This window comes from Ictidomys tridecemlineatus, chromosome 8, assembly GCF_052094955.1.
Source record: "Ictidomys tridecemlineatus isolate mIctTri1 chromosome 8, mIctTri1.hap1, whole genome shotgun sequence".
In the NCBI taxonomy this organism is placed as follows: Eukaryota; Metazoa; Chordata; class Mammalia; order Rodentia; family Sciuridae; genus Ictidomys; species Ictidomys tridecemlineatus.
This window is the reverse complement of record NC_135484.1, coordinates 2,807,844-2,827,205: the sequence shown is the minus strand read 5'-3', so window position 1 is coordinate 2,827,205 and position 19,362 is coordinate 2,807,844. Positions and strand designations below refer to the sequence as shown.

The window sequence follows — 19,362 nt, the reverse complement described above, 5'->3', positions numbered from 1 at the left end:
CAGGTGCAACTGCACAGATGCCACTTTAATTAATTCATTCTTCCTTTTTTTTATATATATATTGGGGATTGAACCCAGGGGTGCTCTACCACTGAGCTCCACCTCCAGCCCTTTTTATTTTTTATTTGAGACGGAGTCTCACTAAGATGTCCAGCCTGGCCTGGAACTTTCAATCCTCCTGCCTCAGCCTCCCTCAGATTCCCAAGTCACTGAGATTATGGGTGCATGCCACCATGCCCAGCTCACAGTACTCTTTTATAAAATGTATGACAATTACTAGTGGCCAAGAGCAATGTTGAAGACAGACTGGGCAGCGGAAAAGACCTATTTACCTTCAAACAATTATGCTTTCAACATTGGGAATGTTTGGGTTCTCTACCTTCTTCAACTAATTAAAGCCTCTGTTCAGGGATCTGAGCTTGGGTGTTCATTCAGAAAGATCCACAGGCTCTGAGTTCCCGTGGCTTTCGGTCCTGATAGCACCTTCAAACCAGAGATTCACAGAGAAAACACAAAGCCACCTGCCAGCAGTGACCAGCTCCAAGGCCACTGGCCTTCCTCCAGCTGGCGGGCACTGGTGGCTTTCCACACGTCACCCAGCAGGAGCAGCTCGGCTCCTTCAGGAATTCCTCACACACACGAAAAGAGCCACTGGCCTTTTTGCTCTAATGCACCACCCCAAACACTTCACTTGGATTTTTCCATTCTCAAAAAAAAAAAAAAAAAAAAAAAAAGGCACTCAACTAACAATGTTCATTTCGATCTTCTCTGGAAGTTAACTTTTCATGCTGTGGCTTAGGACAGCTGCACGTTGGCCCAGGTTTCTTTAGACATTTTCACGGGAGCACGCTGACGCTATACGGGGGTGAGCACTGCCGTAAACTAGAACCTAGGCGGAGCAGCCCAGTACGAAGGTAAAAGATCATGGTCCCCTGAAAGTATTTGGCTGAGAAGAAGATTGAAATCAGCCTGTGGTCACCTCTGTACCGGCATTGCCCAGCTCTGTGCCTGACCAGAGTGAACAGGTAACAAACCCACCGGGCCTTCACCACAGGACACTGCAAACCTCAGACAAAAAGGGAGTGCTTACTAACCCAGCTCTACACAGCTCCAGTGGGCTCTGGTCCAAAGCCACGGCCACAGGGAGACGCTGCCCACTCACACCCTGGTCAGTGAGAGTCACTGACCCTCAGGCTGTTTAAGAACCTATAACAAGCTAAAAGTATGCTCTCAAAGGGTAAAGGATGCGGCAGGGCGGAGGTGAACCCCACTGCCTGGCTTTCCTGGCTCTTCAACCTCTCCACAAAGTAAATTTAACCTACGAACTGCCCTGCGGCCACTTTAAAATCTCACATTCTCAATTGCTCAAAGCCTCTTTGGGAACACTTTTTTGTCTCCTTTAGGCCATTTATCACCTGTGTTTGTGCACAGTTCTTGGCAAGAAGTAAACACTCCTCATTTATTGAAATGGATTTCTTCACTCTGGTGAGAAGCAGCCCTGGAACCGTGGCCTGTCCCTCTGAGCCCTGGTTGGTGGTGTGGTCGGAGCACTGAAGGCAACCAGCAAACACAGCCACGGTCCCCAGTGCCTATTTTATTATGAAAACCCATACGGCCTTGAAGTCTTTAGAAACCAGCTGTCCTACCATCTTAACCCGACTGTGAGACAGCATCACTGCTTCCCAGAACCAACTGCTAAAAACGTTAAGGCAATTATAGAAATCCACAATAAAAAATAGGAAATATACAAACTTTTAAATTTTATCTTTTGGAGCTTTTCTTTGATTTCTGTTCCGTGACCTTCCTCTTGAACCAGCTTCCAAAACTCTTCATGGTCACTCATGTTCTTCAAGATTCCACATCTGATCAGTTCATTCTGCAACCCTATAATCTTACATTCAAAGAGAACAAATATATCAGAGTGATATTTTTTAATGACAAATGATACATCAGTGGATGATTTAAAACACTGAAATCCTCTTACTAAGCCCTGGAGTGTAATGTCTGGATAACCTGCAGCTCATCTGTTCAGAAAAGAGTTACTTTCAATAGCAACTGACACCCACAAAGTTCCACCACACCTTCAACTGTCTCTGTCCCTAAATAATGGGTTTAAAATTAAAGGGGACCATCTGAAGACAGGCGGACTGTTCTTTTCTCATTGGTAGCTAGAGTTACTCTAGGTACTATAGGGGACCTTGGGGACGGGGTGGCAACAAGGAAGCCTTAAGGGAGAAAAGAGGGGCCAACAGGTTTGAGGACATTGGGAGGAAAGAGATATGACACCTTTCCCTAAAAAGTCATTTTCTAATTGCATCTCCCTTTGACCTGGGGAGTCTTGAATTGTCATACTCTAAACTGATTGCCACACAGGGACTTCCTGCTTGTGATAAAACATGTTTTTGCCAGTTGAGCAGAAAACAGACGTCAGGACCCTCACCGCTTTCAAATATAAATTCATGTCTTAGACATTGGGGCACGTCTCCAACTGATAAGGCCAGATTTGGGAACCACCTGTGGACATGTCAGGTAGCTTTTTAAAACAGTGAGCCCAGGAGAACCCCTTCAGGCACCCAGGACTTAGAATTTGAGGATCTCCTTTTCCATTCCATTTTCAGTTTGTCAGAAGTCAAAATTACAATGAATTTGTAGATCTAAATGGCTTTTATTTTTTTATTCTAGAATCAAGCAACTGAGCTGGGGAGGCTGTTTCACAGACAGAAAAGGTGAAGAAAGGAGGAGAGCCTGGACTGGACACTCCAAAGGAGCATTCCTCATGGGGGTAAAGGGACTTCCTGAGGGGCAGGTAAACTGGACCGTCCAGATCCGCCGAGGTCAGTCTCCTCTTTTGAGACCTGATTGGATAGAGAGCTCAGAGCGCAGTGTGAGCGCCTGGCACCTGGCACCCGTGACTCCGTTCTGGCCTGGAGCCCCTGGCCACAAGGTCACTCCTTAACCAAGTCGAGAATAAACCAGGCATGGCCAAGACTCTAAAAAGCCCGATGGGGGCTGTTTGATGAGGAAAGTAGCCTGCGTCAGCACTTGTCTTCTGCCCCCATCTCGAGAAATGAGACAATTCTAGAGCAGACACGAGACTTTTTTGTGATCTGGTTTTATGTGGCGAGTGGAATCCCTTAGATACCAGGGAGGTGGCCCTCTGCAGCCGGACCCTCCCTCCCTCGGCAGGAAGCGCTTTCATCCTTCTCAAAACAGTAACGTCTAAACGACAGGGAGGTTACTGCGAGGCTCGGTCCAACCCAAGCCTTCCGGCACAGAAGGCAGCCCCTGGAGTGGTGGCGGGCTCGGGGTGGTGGGGTTTGGGGTCTCCCCTTCCGTCCTGGAACTGGGAGGCCGCGTGCCCCCACTCCGCCCTGGCAGAGGGGCTCCCCAGAAAGGCCTGCCCAGCTGGGGGCTGGGCTCCCAGGTCGTCCGCAGACGCACCGTGGGAACAGCGGTGGGACCCGCAGACCCCCCCGAGGCCGGGGGAACTGTGCGCGGCCCTGCAGCGCCGCCGGTCCTACCAGGTAGACGCTGGCCCGCGGAGGGGACCGCAGGCGCCCGGCCTGGGGCGCGACTTTGCACGGGGTCACAGGCACAGCTCCAGGCACCGGCTTCAAACAAGGACAGAAAAGGTGGTCAGTCTTGGGATCAGTAGCTGGGAACAAGGCTGCAAACAAATGACAAGTAAACATCCAGCCACAGGAAGCCATTAAGGAGAGTGGGCGCTAATGAGCGCGCCGCGGGGACCCCGCCGCCCGCCGCGCGCCCCGCCCGCGCCCGGGAAACGACCGGGGATTGCCGAGCCCGGCAATTTGGAGCCCAGAGCCCCGCTGGCAGGCCATAAACCTGTTTGTAGTCTCCCTCTGTTCCCCTTCAAGTCTGTGTCGTTAGAAGCTGCAATGAATGTCATCCCTAGGAGTACTCAGGGGAGAGCGCGGACTCGGGGTGCTGTGACCTCGGCCCCTCTCACCGTGCAGGCTGCGGGGACGCTGCACCGGCCCGGGCGGGGCCTCCCGCCGTCTCCCCACCCGCAGACCCGCACGGGGAGGAAGCCCGAGGAAGCGCTCGACCCATTTTCCAGGGAGTCTTTTGAGGTTGTTTCTCTTAAAAAGCGACCTTTCGGAATGACCACGAGCTCCCGAGGCGCAGCGCCTCGAGCCTCAAACCATCCTAAAGAACTGCTTTCCCTTAACGAGCAGCGGTTTGTCCTGCGAGGATCAACCTCCTCGGGCTTTCCGGACTAAACTCCTGTAAGAAAACGGTCTTGCTCGGCCTCGGAGGCTGCTGCGCACAGGTTCCTCCCGGCGCGGGCTCCCTCGGCCCAGCTGTTCGCACAGCAGCGACACCCAGCGGTCAGCCCGCGTCCCTACGGCAGCGACAAGGATGCAGCTCCTGGGGCTTGGTCCTTGAGCCAGCCTTGTGCAGGACCGCTGCGGACCACACACGGAGCAGGGCTAGGCGCGGAGAGACTGCCCACAGAGCTGTGCCTTTTAGGCTTGTTGGTCTTAACATTTTAGGAAGTACGTGGGAAAGTGGCTTCAGGGTACATTTCGTCTACACTAGATATTTGTGGAAGCAGGTATTCCCTAAGCATTACCCAAGACTTGAGAACTGCTTCTTTATGATTGATTTCCTTATATGTGATAAATTCCCTTGGCAGGAAAAAGAGAACACACTCAATCATAAGTTTATTGTAATTGATACATTGATTAAATGTGAGGAGAGACAACAAGTCGCTTTAATTAAATAATCCTGGCCTGGGGTGAAGCCCAGCACTTCCTAGCCTTCAGGAGGCTCTAGGGTCCATCCCCAGCACCACAAAGAAAAGAAAAAGCTCTTAAACTAAATGATCCCAAAAGAAACTAGTAAACGTCCGCTCTCGTGTGTGTTTCTGTCAGTCTGTCTCTCTCAAAATTAGTGAAAATACATTTTCACTTGTATGTGTCATGTGTTGTGCCATAAACATTAAAGTTGGAATAGTGTGGTTGAGTTTCTGTCACGGAATTACTCTCTCTGGTCTTAATTGCACTAGAAATCAAAAACTCATGAATTTAATATAATATGTGTGTTTTATTTTTAGTTCTAAAGCAACAATTTTGGTCCTGAGGCTAAAACTTCCAATAAAAGTAGTTGGATTAGATGGTCTCTTCTGGAGCTAAAATTTTAGATTCTCTAATGATTTTTATTTACAATAATAAAATATATTATATGTTTTATTATTAATACACATTAATATATCCGCGGGGTTTTGAAAGATCCTTCTGAACTGCCTGGAGAATTCCTCCCGCCTGCTCCTTCCTTACAGAGCCCTTATAGATCCATTCATTCCCTTCTCCTGTTACCTTCCTCTCCCTCTAGCGTTAGTTAAGGTGTGTGAACACATGGCCAGTCACCCTCTCACTTGGATATTCACTCCAACTGTGACTCGTAGCTGGAGCTACATAGACTCTGTCCAGTCCCTCAAAATGTGTGTGAGGCAGAGTCTCTCTTCACCCACCACCCACTAAAGTCCTTAGCCTTAGCGCTTGGAAAAGACAGGAAACCGGTGAGATGGCCCTCGGGAAGGTGAGACCTGGAGACCACCAGCCACCACTCCCCTTCCAACCCAAATACATCTTCTGAATTGAAACAGGACCTAAAATTTAGGGTACTCAAGTTCAGCTTTCCCCTCCACAGTGCCATTAGCATAGACTTTAAACTCTGCATGAAGGTTTTACAAATCAATGCAGGTGGAGCCTCAATTAGACTAGTCAGCTAGGAAACCAGCTCTTCCTGGGTGTGGTAAACACTGCAAGTGCCTTTGTCTTTGATCCCACTCACTTCTAATTAGCAAGAAAGCAACTTCATTCATTAAAATTTGTTAAGTAATGTTTCAAAAAAAAAATAGTGATTTCTGAGGTATCTTGCTCAGACAGAGACAGCAAAGGGTGGAAGCAAATTTGGAGTTGGGATTGTGCCACCTCACCATGGCTGCCAGACACCACCCCCAAACAGCTCTCCTTTCCTTTGTTTCGAGAATTGAAAATCAGATGAAATGATTTCTAAAGTTAGTTTGATTTTAAAAGTATGCAAAATTTGCATTTTTCATATTTTTGGTCATAAGAATGGAGTCACTAAAAAGTTTAATTATAGCCATTAAGATCTTCAATAAATCAGTGACAGAGAAATATTTTTGCCAAAAAAATTTGATTTTTTTAGAATTATCAAAAACTTATATACCAACATAAATATTTGCTGAATATTATTAAGTCCTTTAAACCTTTGCATTACAGGATGATCTTTTCCTGCTTTTACTTTCAGTAAGGATTGTTTTAAACTTTACTGATAGGATGAAACTTTGAGTAGGAAATCCATTCCTTAGTGCTGTAAACATTTTGTTAAAAGTTTTTTTTATTTCCTCATAGGAACATGGTTCAAAGTTTATTGCATTTTAGTAATTATTTCTCTGCACAAAAGCACAAGCATTAGCTAGGTATTAGGATAAATTCCATATAAAATGCAAGTCCTTTGTAGCTTCTAAATCTCCTGAGGATGTTTTCTACAGTCTCACTGCAGCTTTAAAAAGGAGGACAAGAAAAATGCCAGCCGCCACCTTCTCCCCTCTCATTATGGGGTTCCTGTCGGAACCTGGTTAAGGAGAAGGGAAGAGGGGGTCATTTTCCTTTAAAATGGAGACGAGTTTCTTTTGGGGAGGAAATTCCCTGAGGAAGTTGTTTTAAAACAAATAAATGTTCAGGATGAGGCCAGCAAAAGGTGTGAGGGCCCCTCTTTGATTTCCCAGTTTGTGTATTTGGGCTCAGACAACTTTCTATGCACATACTAATCAAATGCTAATGTGCCTCCTGCGAGGACTCGGCATTTGACACTAGGTTCTACAAACAGAAAAGGTTTTGGTGTATTTTTAATCCCATCAAGGTGCTTTGGGTGGGAGGGAGGCGGTGCTGGGGGAGGTGGGAGATCTGGTGCCTGGGAATGGATTCCCAGTTGGACTTCCAGTCGGTCCAGAGCCCAGTGACTTAGGAATGATCTCCACATCAATTTCTCTGAAAGATGAAGACGTCTCCTTCAAAGCCTTCGGGTGACTATTTATTTACCCTTCCTACTCCCCAGGGCGTTAGTTTCCAAATTTGAAAGTGCATCAGAATCACCTGTGGGGTTCGTGACAACAGCTCCTGTAGGAGCAGCAGGGCTGCGTGGTACAGAATGTGTTTAGGACAGGCCCCAGCAGAGATTCAAGTGTCATCTTAGGTCTCAGATGCTGAAGACTTCATTGTTCCCACAAAGGGCCACAGACAGGGGCTGGTCTGTCTGTCTTACTGGATAAAGAAATGGTGCTTCTTCATTGCAACAGGAAGCGCGTTTGGAAAGACCTTGGTGGGGCTGGGGAAAGGCGCCCTTTGAAGACCCAGGGCGCTGGGGTTTTTCCTACAGCGACTCCCAGGGCAGAGAACCTCCCTTTCAGCAGGCATTGTACTCAGTCATTCTGAAAGGTGTGAGGTGACATCTTACTGCGACTAAACTTGCATTTCCCTGGTGGTTAAAAGTGGGAGCAGATTTTCATATCTCTTCCTTTGAGACGGCTGTTCACATCCTTTGCCCATTTTAAAATCAGTTCCTTTGTTTCCTTGTTGAATTCCTTCTCCAGGCTGGATACCGATTCCCCTCTCTGTGGCTGGCCCTGTGTCCCCCTCTGTTTGGTGCCTCCTCCTCCCCTCCTCCGGCTCCTGCTGCCTGTGCTGTTGGAGTTCTGCCCAAGGCACTGTCAGAACAGCTGTGGAGCTTCCCCCTGGGTTTTCTTCTAGGAGCTGCTGCTTCCCACCTTCTGTTCAACCCCTTCAGTCCTTTCTATTGGTTTTTGTAAACTGTGAGATAAGCTCCAATTCCACTCTCTGTCTGTGTGGACGGTGTGTTTCCCCAACACTATTTACTGAAGAGACTATTCTTTCCCCATTGTGTGTTCTAGGCACCTCTGTCTAGAGTCAGTTTGCCACTAAACTTGGGCTTTTTTCTGGACTCCCTATGCTATTCCATTGCTTGGTGTGTTTTCACACCCTTGCTGGGATTGGACTATAACTAACACTTTTAAATATATTTTGAAATCAAGGTGTGATGGCTCTATTCTGTTCTTTTTTCTGGAGATTGCTTTAGCGATTTGGGTTTTTTCTGATTCCATTCAACTTTGATAATTGGGTTTTTTTCAATTTTTTTCTATGAAAAAATGGCATGGAGATCTTGATAGGGATTGCACATTTTTAGGTCGCTGTGTGTCATGTGGCTGTTTTGCTGGTATTGATTCTGCCTGTAGACTTTCTTAGAAAAACTCTTGTTGTTTCATATGCACTCACCTGTTCATTCATTTAAAAAGTAGGTGTGGCCAGGCGTGGTTCCCCAATCCCGGAACCCGCGAGGCTGAGCAGGCGCCGCAAGTTCAAGGCCAGCCTCAGCAACTTTGGGAAGCCCTAAGCAACTAAGCAAGACCCTGTCTCTAAATAAATAATAAAAAGAACTGGGGGGTGTGGCTTAGTGGTAAGCACCCCTGGGTTCAGTTTGTGGCCCCAAAAAGAAAAAGAAAAAAAAAGAGAGAGTTGTGAAATGTGCTCTTCTGAGCTTCTAGGAAATGTTGGTGAACAAAACCTGTAAAGCAGACCGACTCCTTGCCCCTGGAGTTAGGCAGAGAAGCAGTGAGTGACATAGTGCTCTAGAAGTGACCAGAGCTGCACAGGAGACAAAGCAGAAGGGAGAGGACTGGAGCAGTCGTCCAGGGGGGCTGAGAAGAGGAGGGACGGTGCCCAGCCAGGCACATCCTGAGCCAGCCATGAGCACAGATGTGATCGGGTGAGGAAAGGCTGTCCCTTAGGACTGCGATCCCCGCCCAGGGCCAGCAGGCCAAGGCTCTGAGCCAGGGTGGTTCCCACACGCTCAGGAGGCAGTGAGGGCCCAGACAGGAGGACAGGAAGGCCCAGAAGGACAGCGAGGGACCACACCAGACTCTGAGGTCAGCTGAGGTGTGCCCAGGTGGGGCAGGGGGTGGGCAGGAGAGTGCCAAGTGGGTGCGGAGGAGGCCAGGATGGGGGGAGGGGAGGGGACAGCAAGACCTCTCAGTTCAGAGCAGAGCCCGCTCTTGGGGCAGACTGTGGAGAGGAGGACGAGCCCAGTGCTTGCAGGAGTCCACAGCACACGCACACGGAAGGCAATGGAGAGCTGTCTGTGCCTGGGAGGGGATGACACTGTGTGGCCCCTGGTCCTGGAGGCCGAGGCATGGGCAGAGCCAGGCTCCAGCTGCTCTTCCAGCTCCAGGTGTGGCCTTGTCTTCCCTCCGCGTCACCCATCTGTGCCTCCGCCTTGACGTGGCCTCCTCGGTGTCTGTCCACATCACCCTCTTCTTACAGGGACACAGTCACATTGTGCCAGGCAGGGATCATCCTGCTCCAACAGGAGCTCTTCTCAACTAACCACGGGTGCAGCGAGGGGGCTCCCAGAAGGATGCCTGTCGGCTTCACCATGTCTTCCCGGGGGGACGACTCACCCAGGGGCGGGCGGGAGGGCTGGTTCACACTGCCCAGGTGGAGGGTCCTCAGTGCCCCCAGCGAGTGGCCTCCCACTTCAGGGCAGCGCCTCTGTGGCTGAGATGAGCTGGGATTCTCTTTACCACCAGGCTGACCCGTAGCTTCCTGAAGTCCTGGGGGTGTTGGGGTGGAGCTTCTCGGGCAAGCTCTAGACAGGGGTGGGCTTCCTGGGAGCAGTGGGCTCAGATCCGCGGGTGCATCAGGCGGGAGTGAGGCAGGTGCAGTTACTGACTGGCCCTGAGCCCTGCACCAGCTCTTCACCTGCTCAGAGCAGGACATGGCCCTTCCTAGCACCGGCAGATACACTGTCCCACCTGTCCCCTGACCGGGCGTCTCTAGTGCTTACCCTGCCCCTCGCTCTTCCCTGTGCTGCCTGCTTACTGTTCCTTGTACACCCTGTGCTCTGGGTCCTGGCACCTGCTCCTGCCTCCTGTCAATCCATTCTCAGAGTTGCCCCTCAGGGCTGCCCACCCTCATCTTCCCACTTCAATCCTAAGTCCCTCTTAACCTGCCCTGTGTTTCCCACAACACACACCCCCTTCCAATGCGCCAATCTGATCTACTATTTTTAGTATCCATCTCTCCTTTATACACACTAAGCTGCAGGAAGGCAGGGAGTCTTCTCTTTCTCTGGTGAGACAGTGGAGGACAGGAGGTATTCCGTCAGTAGGTGCTGAGTGAATGAGATGAAGATACCTGCAGTGTGAGGGCCCAGGTCACCCGGGCAGCTTTCCCACCACAGGCGCCCTCTAACTGTCACGAGCTAGTTGTTCATTTCTATTCTCCACAGGAGGTTCCGTTCAAGGAGCATCTTAGCCTGGGTGTGCTCAAGCTCCTTAAAGCAAACCACAAAGCACAGCCCACACCCAGCCGGGAGGAGTGGGCTGGACTAGCAGAGATCCTGGGTGGCCCAGGGGACAGGCACATCTGGAAGACAGCTTCACCCCCTCCTCTGAGATCTTAAATAGTGACACGCATCCAAGGGCTTGCCCTCACCTGCAAAAAGGACCCAGGAAGATACACACAGTCAATTCTCATTTGCAATCACCTCCTTGCTAAAACGTATTTGTAACCCAGCATGGACACTTGGGTATTCTTGCTTTATTCACAGGCAGGCAGAGCGGCCAGAGTCACCCAGCACAGGTTCCTGGCTGAGCGGGAACAAGGCCACACACTCCCCTTGGCTCCCATAGCATCCTGTACAATCTATTTATTGCCACGTTTCCCATTCTTGTGCCTTGTATCGATGACCTCACTGTTCACACTGGCCGGGAGTCTGCTCAAGTGCGGGCAAGAGGGCCGAGGTGTGTCCTGTCCTCTCCAGCTCGAGTGCCATCGCTGGGAAGCACACGTGAAACAAGGCCATCAGCAAGGGAAGAGGCTGAGACCAGAGGCTGGCAGGAACCGAACCCGGGCTCCCCAGGACGTTCGCTGTAGAAGGTGACCTGTGGATGAGAACTGGCTGCGTTTTCTCTTAGCACGCAGGTCCTGCCTCACGGCCGGGCCTGGTCCCCGGGCACCACAGCTGCCATGCCACAGGTCTCACCCACACTGCACAGAGCAACTGAGGAGAGGCGCCTCCGAGAACGGCACGGAGCTCCACAGGCTTCAGGACTCCCCGAGGAGGGGCTCAGTGAACGCTCCCCCTTTTTTCCTCCTTATGAAACCTCCTCTTATACAACCTGATTTCACTGAGAGACTCGTGTTGGAAGCTAAACTCCAGAGCTGGGAGGTGGGCCTATGGGAGGGGTTTGGGTGCCCAGGAATCTGCCCTTGTAAACTGATGAGTGCCATCCTAAATGGGGCTTTGAGAGCTGGCAGTGCTTTGCGGTGTCGGGGATGACACCGTGGGCTGGTGCTTGCTGGGCCACCGCTCTGCCCCTGAGCCACACACCTCAGTGTTACAGGTCCCCTCCAGATTCCAGATAAGAATCTTGTACCAAATCGTGGCTTGCAAATATTTTCTCCCACTCAGTAACTTGTCTTGTTATCCTCTTGGTAGGGTTTTTACAGAGCAAAGGGTTTTCCTTTGGATTCGATTCATTTTTATCCTTTTTTTTTAAGTAAGCAAACCTTTACTGAAGCTTAAACTGTGATACAGAAATACATGATTTAAGTGCATCCACCAATGAAGAGAGAGATTATGGCACCAAAATTCTCTCTCTTCTGTCACACTAGGATCCATTCTATGCCATATGAAGTTTTCATTTCTCTAGGTTTTGTTCCACACAAATTTGTGCAAGTTTTCAACATTAGCAGTCTTAAGACTATTAGGGGAAAGAAAAAAAAACTTTTTCAAAATAAAATAAAATTATCTGATCTCAAGTCAACAAACATCACCAATCTACTGGGACACTGCTCCAAAACAAAATCCACCTGGAGTACAGGTCCTCACAACAGACAGACATTTTTCTTTTCATGGATTGTGTTTTTGGGGCCAAGTACAAGAAATCTTTGCCTTCATTTTGAAGCCGTCCCTCTGAGCTTTTGATAAACATCTTACAGCTTCATGTGCATTTCAATCTGTGTTCTCTTTGAGTTTGCTTCTGTGCAAGGTGGAGATTCAGATTGGGGCTCATTTTGTGCCTGTGGATATCATATTGCTCTGCAACATTTCTGCGTTTCCCATTGAAGCACTTGCACCTTGAGTCAAGTCAGCTGGACACATGGTGTGGCTCTTCTCTTGCCTGGATCTTCCCATTCATCCACAGCCTTGGTCTCCAGCTTTATGATGACTCCTGCCTCAAAATCGGGACAACATTTCCTCCCCCTTCGCTCTTTCTCAAATTTATTTTAGCTACCTTAGTTTCTTTGCCTTTCAGAATAAATTTTGGATTAGTCCTGTTTCCATCTATAAAACTGTCCTGCTATCATTTTATTAGAAACGGTTATATCTGCACACCCATTTGGGAAAGATTGATATCATTATATGTTAAGCCTCTGTTTTTGTCCATTTGTGCTATTATAACAAAATGCCACAGGCTGTAAAATCTGTAAACAATATAAATTCATTTTTCATATTAAATGAACTCTAGATAGGGCAAAAGGGAAAAGGGGAGAGAGAGAGAGAGGAGGTATAGGGGTAGGAAAGACAGTGGAATGCAATGTCATCATTACTCTAAGTACCTGTATGAAGACACAAAGGATGGGACTCTACTTTGTGTACAACCAGAAATATAAAAGAGATATGTGCTGTATATGTGTAATACAAATTGTAATGCATTCTGTGGTCATATATAACAAACTAAAATGAAAGTGAAAAAAAGAAATTGATCTTTCATGCTTCCAGATGTTAGGAAATCCAAGATCAAGGTGTTGGCAGGTTCAGTGTCGGCCGAAAGCTCCTTGGTGCTTGGCACTGTGTCCTCTAGAGAGCACAGAAGCTGCCCCCATGGAAGAAGGAATGGAAATGCACACTCACCTCGTATCCTTTCATAAGATTGCTAATTCCATCCATGAGGCCAGGACTTTCAGGACTCTAAGGCCCATGAAGTTCCCACCTCCTAATACAATCTCACTCTTGGTTAGGTTTCAACACGTGAAGTTTGGGGAATGTTTCAACCATGGCAGCCATTACATCCATGAACATGGTATGTCTCCCCAGTAGATTACGCACCTTTTGGTTTCTTTCATCAGCACTGCATAGTTTTCAGTGTACAGATTGAGGACATATTTGGGTAGATTTATAACTATGTGTTTCATTTTTTGAAGCACTTGAAAATTTTTACATGGGTATTTTAATTTATTCCTTTCCAGTTTGTGTAACTTTACCTCCATTTTCTTGATTTATTGATTAGCTACATGTTGAAAAGAGTGGGGAAAGTAGACATACTGTCTTGTTCCCAATCTTAGAGGCACTCAATCTTTCACCATAAGCATAACATTAGCATGTGGTTTTTGTTGAGATTCTTATCAAGAAAATTCCCCAGTACTTTAATTTTCAGGAAGTTTTTCTATCTTGAATAGGTGTTAAATTTTGTCCAATTTTCTGCATTGATTTATATGATCATGTGACCTTTAAGCCTGTTAACCTGGTGGATTAAATAAATCAATTTTTAAGTCCCAAACTAAGATTGTATACCTGGAAATAACTCTTGCTTGGTTGTGGTATAACATTCTTTTTATGTAACAATAAATTTAATTGGATAGTATTTTATTAGGGGTTTCTGTGTATTTTCATGGGAGATGTGGTTTTCTTTTCCTGTGTCATCTGATTTTGATATCAGGCTAATCCTAAATTCATGAAATGAGTTGGGGGATCTTTGTTCCTTTCTACCTTTTGAAAAAAAAGTTAAATTTATGTTAATTAGCCTTTCAATATTTGATAGAATTTTCCAGCAAAGTCATATACACCGAGAATGGTTTTTTTGGGGGGCGGGGAGTAAAATTACAAATGTAATTTTTTTTATCAATTATCTCCTTCATGGTGAATTCTGGTATTTGGGGATTTTGAGAAATTGGTCCATTTCAGTTAAGTTCTCAAATCTACATGTGTGGAGTTGTGGATAATATTATCCTTTGAATGTCTGCAGGCTCAGTAGTGGTATCTTTCATTTCATTTCTGGTATTCTAACTCATTTTCTGTTTTCCTAGCAGTTTACCAATTTAGTTAACCTCTTCAAATATTAGCTCCTTGTTTTTCTATTCTCAGGTCCACTGGTGTTTGCTCTTGTCCTTGTCATTTCCTTTTCTCTGCACGCTTTGAGTTTTGTTTTGTTTTTTTTTTGCAATCTTCTTTTTAATTTGTGGAGGTGGGCACTTAGATTATTGATTTGAGGGTTTTTTTTTCTTAATAGGTAATTTATTGCTCCGCAGTTCCCACATGACACTACTTTAGCTGAAAAATTCTGTCTCACAAATTTTTATATGTTGTATTTTCATTTTGATCCAGTCCAATGCATTCTTCTCTCATGGGACTTCCTCCTTGGCCTGGGGGTTACTTAGGATCCCGTGATTTAATTTCTGTGTCTGGAGGTTTTCCTGCTATCCTTCTGTTACTGATTTCTAGTTGGTTCTGTGGTGGTCAGAATGCAGAGCATACATAATTCAATTCTTTTAAGCTTTCTGAGGTTTACTCTTGTGGCCAGGACAGGGTCTAGCCTGTGGTACCTCTGTGGGCACTCGAAGGCACGGTGTCCTGCTGTTGTGAGGTGGCATTCCCTGAATGTCAGCTATGTCCTGTTGGTGGAGGGTGCTGCTGAGCTCTTCTGTATCGCTGTGATTTTTATCTACTTCTCCTGGCAGTTTTTGAGAAAGGTGTGTTGAAGTCTCCAGCTGTAATTGTGGATTTATCTGTTTCTTTCAATTCTGTTCATTTTTGCTTCATATATTTTAAAACAGAAGAGAATGATGAAGAAAAAAGCAGAAATTAATGCACTCAAAAACAAAACAAAACAAACAGGGAAGATCTCTGAAAAAAGAGTTGATTCTTCAAAAAGATCAATAAAGTCTCCAGGTCCACAGCACACAGGCACATGATCTAGGATTGTGCCTAGACTGTTAATGTTAGGTGACATCCTTCTCTGCCTGGCCATTTTCTTTGCCCTTTAGAGAACTAGTCCTGCTTTCCTTTGATTCATCTCTGCAAGGTCTATGTTTGCCTCCTTTCGTGTTCAAGCGGCCAATATCACAGCATTGGAAGTAACTTCTTATAAACAACAGTCAGGTCACATTTTTAGTCCACCCCAACCACCTCTTTTTGTTGCTCTCTTTAGACCACTTACATGTAGTGGTGATTCCTGACATACTGGACCTTAGATCTACCACTTTACTTTTATGTCCTGTCGGCTCTCTGTTTCTTGTTTCTGTTTCTTCCCTCCATCTTCATGTGCATTACCTGAATCTTTCTTAGATACCTGTCAGATCTGGCGGGGCAGGCAGCGGCCAAAGGAGGCAGATTTAAAAGGTTGGCTGAACAGGCTTTATTGAGATATCACTCCCGGGCGGAACTCCATCAGACCCACAGAGGGGACAGGGGAAGGGTCTGAGGAGAAACCGTGTGGAAGCTCCAGGGGACTGGACTTTTATAGGGCTTACAGCAGGAAGGGAAGGGCTGGGGACAGGAAAAGGTGTTCTTAGAGTCCCTTGCCCCCTTGGAGTTGGTCAGGGGAGTTGGCTGAACTCCAGGATTGGCCAGGGGGTCCTGCTGATTGACAGGTGTTAGTCAGGAGATTTGGCTGATTGACAGGCATTTCTGCCGGCATCTGATTGATGTTCTTTTCCGGTGCAGGCTGCTTTGTTCTAAGTTGCCACTAAGTCGCCACCACCGACCTAACATTACCCACGTGGATTTTGCCAACTATCTTCTCAGTGGATCAATATATACAGTCTTTCTAGTGGTAGCTATCGCTGTTGCATGATGCAGACAGTCTTCTCATATTCTCTATTTGCCTGTTTGAGGTATTGAAACTTCTTCCCCCAAAAGGGGGATGAGATGGACATCATTACCCTAAGTACATGTATGAAGACATGACTGGTGTAACTCTACTTTGTGTACAACCAGAGATATGAAAAATTGTGCTCTATTTGTGTAATATGAACTCTAATGCATTCTTGTGACATATATAACAAATTGTAATAAATTCTTAAAAAGAAAAGGAAACTTTAACTTGCTTAAAGTTCTGTACCCACCCTGGTGTGTTATAAAATGATTGTCATAAACATTTCCTCTGCATATATTTAGAATCATCTCAGATGGGGTCATGCTTTTGGTTCCAACCACCAAACATTATTTAGGAAATTCAAGAAGAGAAGTCTGCCACATTTACCAGCTTTTTTATTACTGGGGACTTTCATCTTTGTTACTCTCTGGTTTATGTTTTCTTTTTGCAAATACAGGTGTGCTCTTGCATCTGCACAGTGTACAGGTGTGCTCTTGCATCTGCACAGTGTACAGGTGTGCTCTTGCATCTGCACAGCGTGTGGCGCAGACACTGCGGCGGGCATCCTACTCTGCCCTCTTCTCCCCAGGTGCCATCCTAGCCATCTCCCTATCATGGACAGAGCTTCTCCCCTTCCTCCTGTAGCCCCATGGCCCAGCCCACTGTGCATGGACGCCTTGCTGACCTCCAGTCTTGGGCTATCATAGTTAACACTGCAATTAAAAACATTGTGTGGGGGTTATTTTGTGCCTGTGGACAGAGCAGCTGTAATTTTGTTTCTATTGCTTTTAAAAATGAAATGGTGTCTCTGACCTAAAATCAATCTTTACCAGTCTGAGGGCTCTCTGGTGTGAGAAAGAATAGTCTTTCACACCTGTTTACAACTATGGATTCAGCCTTTAGTATTATCTCTGGGCCAAAAAGTAAATTGGGCTTATGGTTCTACTTATCCTGAAGCCTCAGATGCACCCCTACTCTATACCACAGGATGTTCTCTCACATCTAGTTGTTTGTTCTTGACCCGCCCTTTCTCTCTCTCTCTCTCTCTCTCTCTCTCTCTCTCTCTCTCTCTCTCTGTGTGTGTGTGTGTGTGTGTGTGTGTGTGTGTTGCTAAGTTTCAAGAATGGTGGGCAAGTACGTGATGCAGAGATGTGGCAGGGGTCTACACTTTCCCAGTATTGACAACGTGGGTCTTTTCATTTTTTTCCAGAAATTTGTAGATCTGTCCTTTATCTATTTTATCTGCTAACAATGATGAATGGAAGTGTCTTCTTTATCTTGCTTAACTGGAGATCTGGTTGGGGGATCTTCCTTAGGGTCCCGCGAGCTGAGGGTGGTGGAGGGATGGCGTTCTCCCCAGGTCCTGGCCTGTAAAGGACGTTCAAAGGAGGACCCAGCCTCTCCAGAGCTCAAGGTTCTTGATTTTCAAACTCAACGGAGGGTCTGCAGGACCCCTGAGGCATCATCGCACAGCAAGAGCCCTCTGACCCCGGAGGGGGGTGTCTGAGCAGGTCCCAGCCTCTGGGCCCAGGGCAAGCGCGTCCCTCCCTCCTGCGCGCTCCCTCGCTGCTCCGCCAGGGGGCGCGGCGGCGCCAGGAGCCGGGCAGGGAGGGACCCTGGCCTTGGCTTTGGGGCTCTGGGGGGTTTCACTTCGTCCCCGCTCTCTGGGACCTCGGCCACAAGCCACGTCGAAATTTTCACAGACACTTACGTAATGGAAAACTGATTTGCTAAAATAATCATCAGAAGTTCTCTCCCCAAGACCGTGTAAGTTCTGCCAGACCTGTGACCTCCAGGACAGCGGACCCAGGTGTCCTGCCGCGCCTCGGGCTGTGCTGCTCGAGTGTGGACGGAGGCCACCCACAGAGAAGCGAGAAGACCCTCCAGTCCCTGCGCACAGCACGACGGATGGGGCTACCTGCTCGGAGGACGTCGGGTGCCTGGCCTCCTGTCCCTCCTCACCGCGCGCGGAACAGGAGTCGCTGAGCTGCGGCTCGCTGGTCTTGTGGTGTGATCTTTCAAGATCCAGGACCCCCTAAATGTACACACACAGGAGAACATTGTGCGTCAAAACTTGGGCCAGGATAATTCTTACGAGTCAGACTTCGTGCCATGAGGCTCCCTACTTTTAAGAGCGCCCCCAAGCCCCATGCCCCATGCTAGGAGTGAAGTCAGAGCTCGGTTTGCCTGAGCTGTGCACGCGCCCAAAGCAAAGCGTGGACCAGCCCGGGAAAGTGCAGTCAGAGGGCCAGGAGGGACTCCTGCTCCCAGGCACCGTTTGCCCCACAGCAAGACCTTCCTGCAGCAAAGCACAAACTACCACAAGCTACAAGCCGGGTTCCTACCCCGCTCCCCTAGAGCACCGGTAGCCACAGAACAGGAGCAATTGCCTTACAAAAGAGAAAGACTTCCTGAGACGAGAGAAATGAAGAACGAGGCAAGATCATCCAAAGTGTATCCCGATGTCCTGGGAAGGAAATTGTCTTTCCAAGCAGAGAGACCCTGCCCACAGCAAAGGAGGCTCCATGCAGCAGAAGCCTGCCAGGTCTCCACCGCCCACCCAGGATTCTTTCCCTCCCTGAGCCAAGTCCCCCGGGCTCCCTCCCAGCACTCTTGTTCTGCTACTTGGCTTTCTTCCCTGACCAGAGCCTGGCAACGCAACTGAGTGGTCCTGGGCGAGAAGGTTTGTCAAAGGCTCCGCGGAGGAGCCAGAGGGCTGAGCTGGGACTTGTGAAGAAGAGAGCAAACATCACAGGGCCACAGAAAGGCAGTGTTCCTCGTGGTTTTGCCCTTCTCTCTTTCTCTACTATACCTATACAAAACTCTTCCTGATGTGACCAAAATACTCCTTTTCAAAAATTGAGATACATAGTTCACATACACAAAATGCACTCTTTGAAACATGAGTCAGAGGTACTTAGTGATTTTTGCAGAACTGGGCGACCATCACCACAATCAGTTTCTGAATTTGCATCACCCTCAAGGAAGCCAGTGCTCATCAGCAGTCAGCCCCGAGTCCCCTCTTCTGGGGCCTGGCCACCTCCAATCTGCCCGCTGGCCCTGAATATGCTATGGCTGGACACATCCCCAAAGTTTACCCATTAAGCCCAACCCCAGTACTTCCAATGATGGGCCAAAGTGAGGAAATGAAAACGAGGCTGTCCCAATCTAACCTGACTGGTGTCCTTATAAGAGGAAATTTAGTCACATGGGACACAGAGATGTGTGCTCAGAGGGAAGACCAGTGAGGTCACCGTGTAGAGGTGTCATCTGAAACCCAAGAGAAGTCAGCCCTGAGGACACCTTGACCTTGGACTTCCAGCCCCGGGACTGTGGGAAATAAACTGCAGGGGGACCCTGGCTGGGGTGTCTCCGTGGCAGAGCGCTTGCCCAGCATGTGTGAGGTCCTGGGTCGG

At 47.9% G+C, this 19,362-nt stretch overlaps 1 protein-coding gene across 1 annotated transcript in view; it reads right to left on the bottom strand.

Moving 5' to 3' along the window:
* Positions 1–19,362, bottom strand: part of LOC101958370 (uncharacterized) — a 49,267-nt gene that overhangs the window by 26,626 nt on the left and 3,279 nt on the right. The window contains exons 2-4 of the mRNA XM_078018651.1: positions 17,865–17,981; positions 3,522–3,611; positions 1,753–1,891 (exon numbers count right to left, since the gene is read on the bottom strand). Coding sequence (XP_077874777.1) covers positions 1,753–1,891; positions 3,522–3,611; positions 17,865–17,981 — 346 coding nt within the window. The remainder of the gene's footprint in view (positions 1–1,752; positions 1,892–3,521; positions 3,612–17,864; positions 17,982–19,362) is intronic.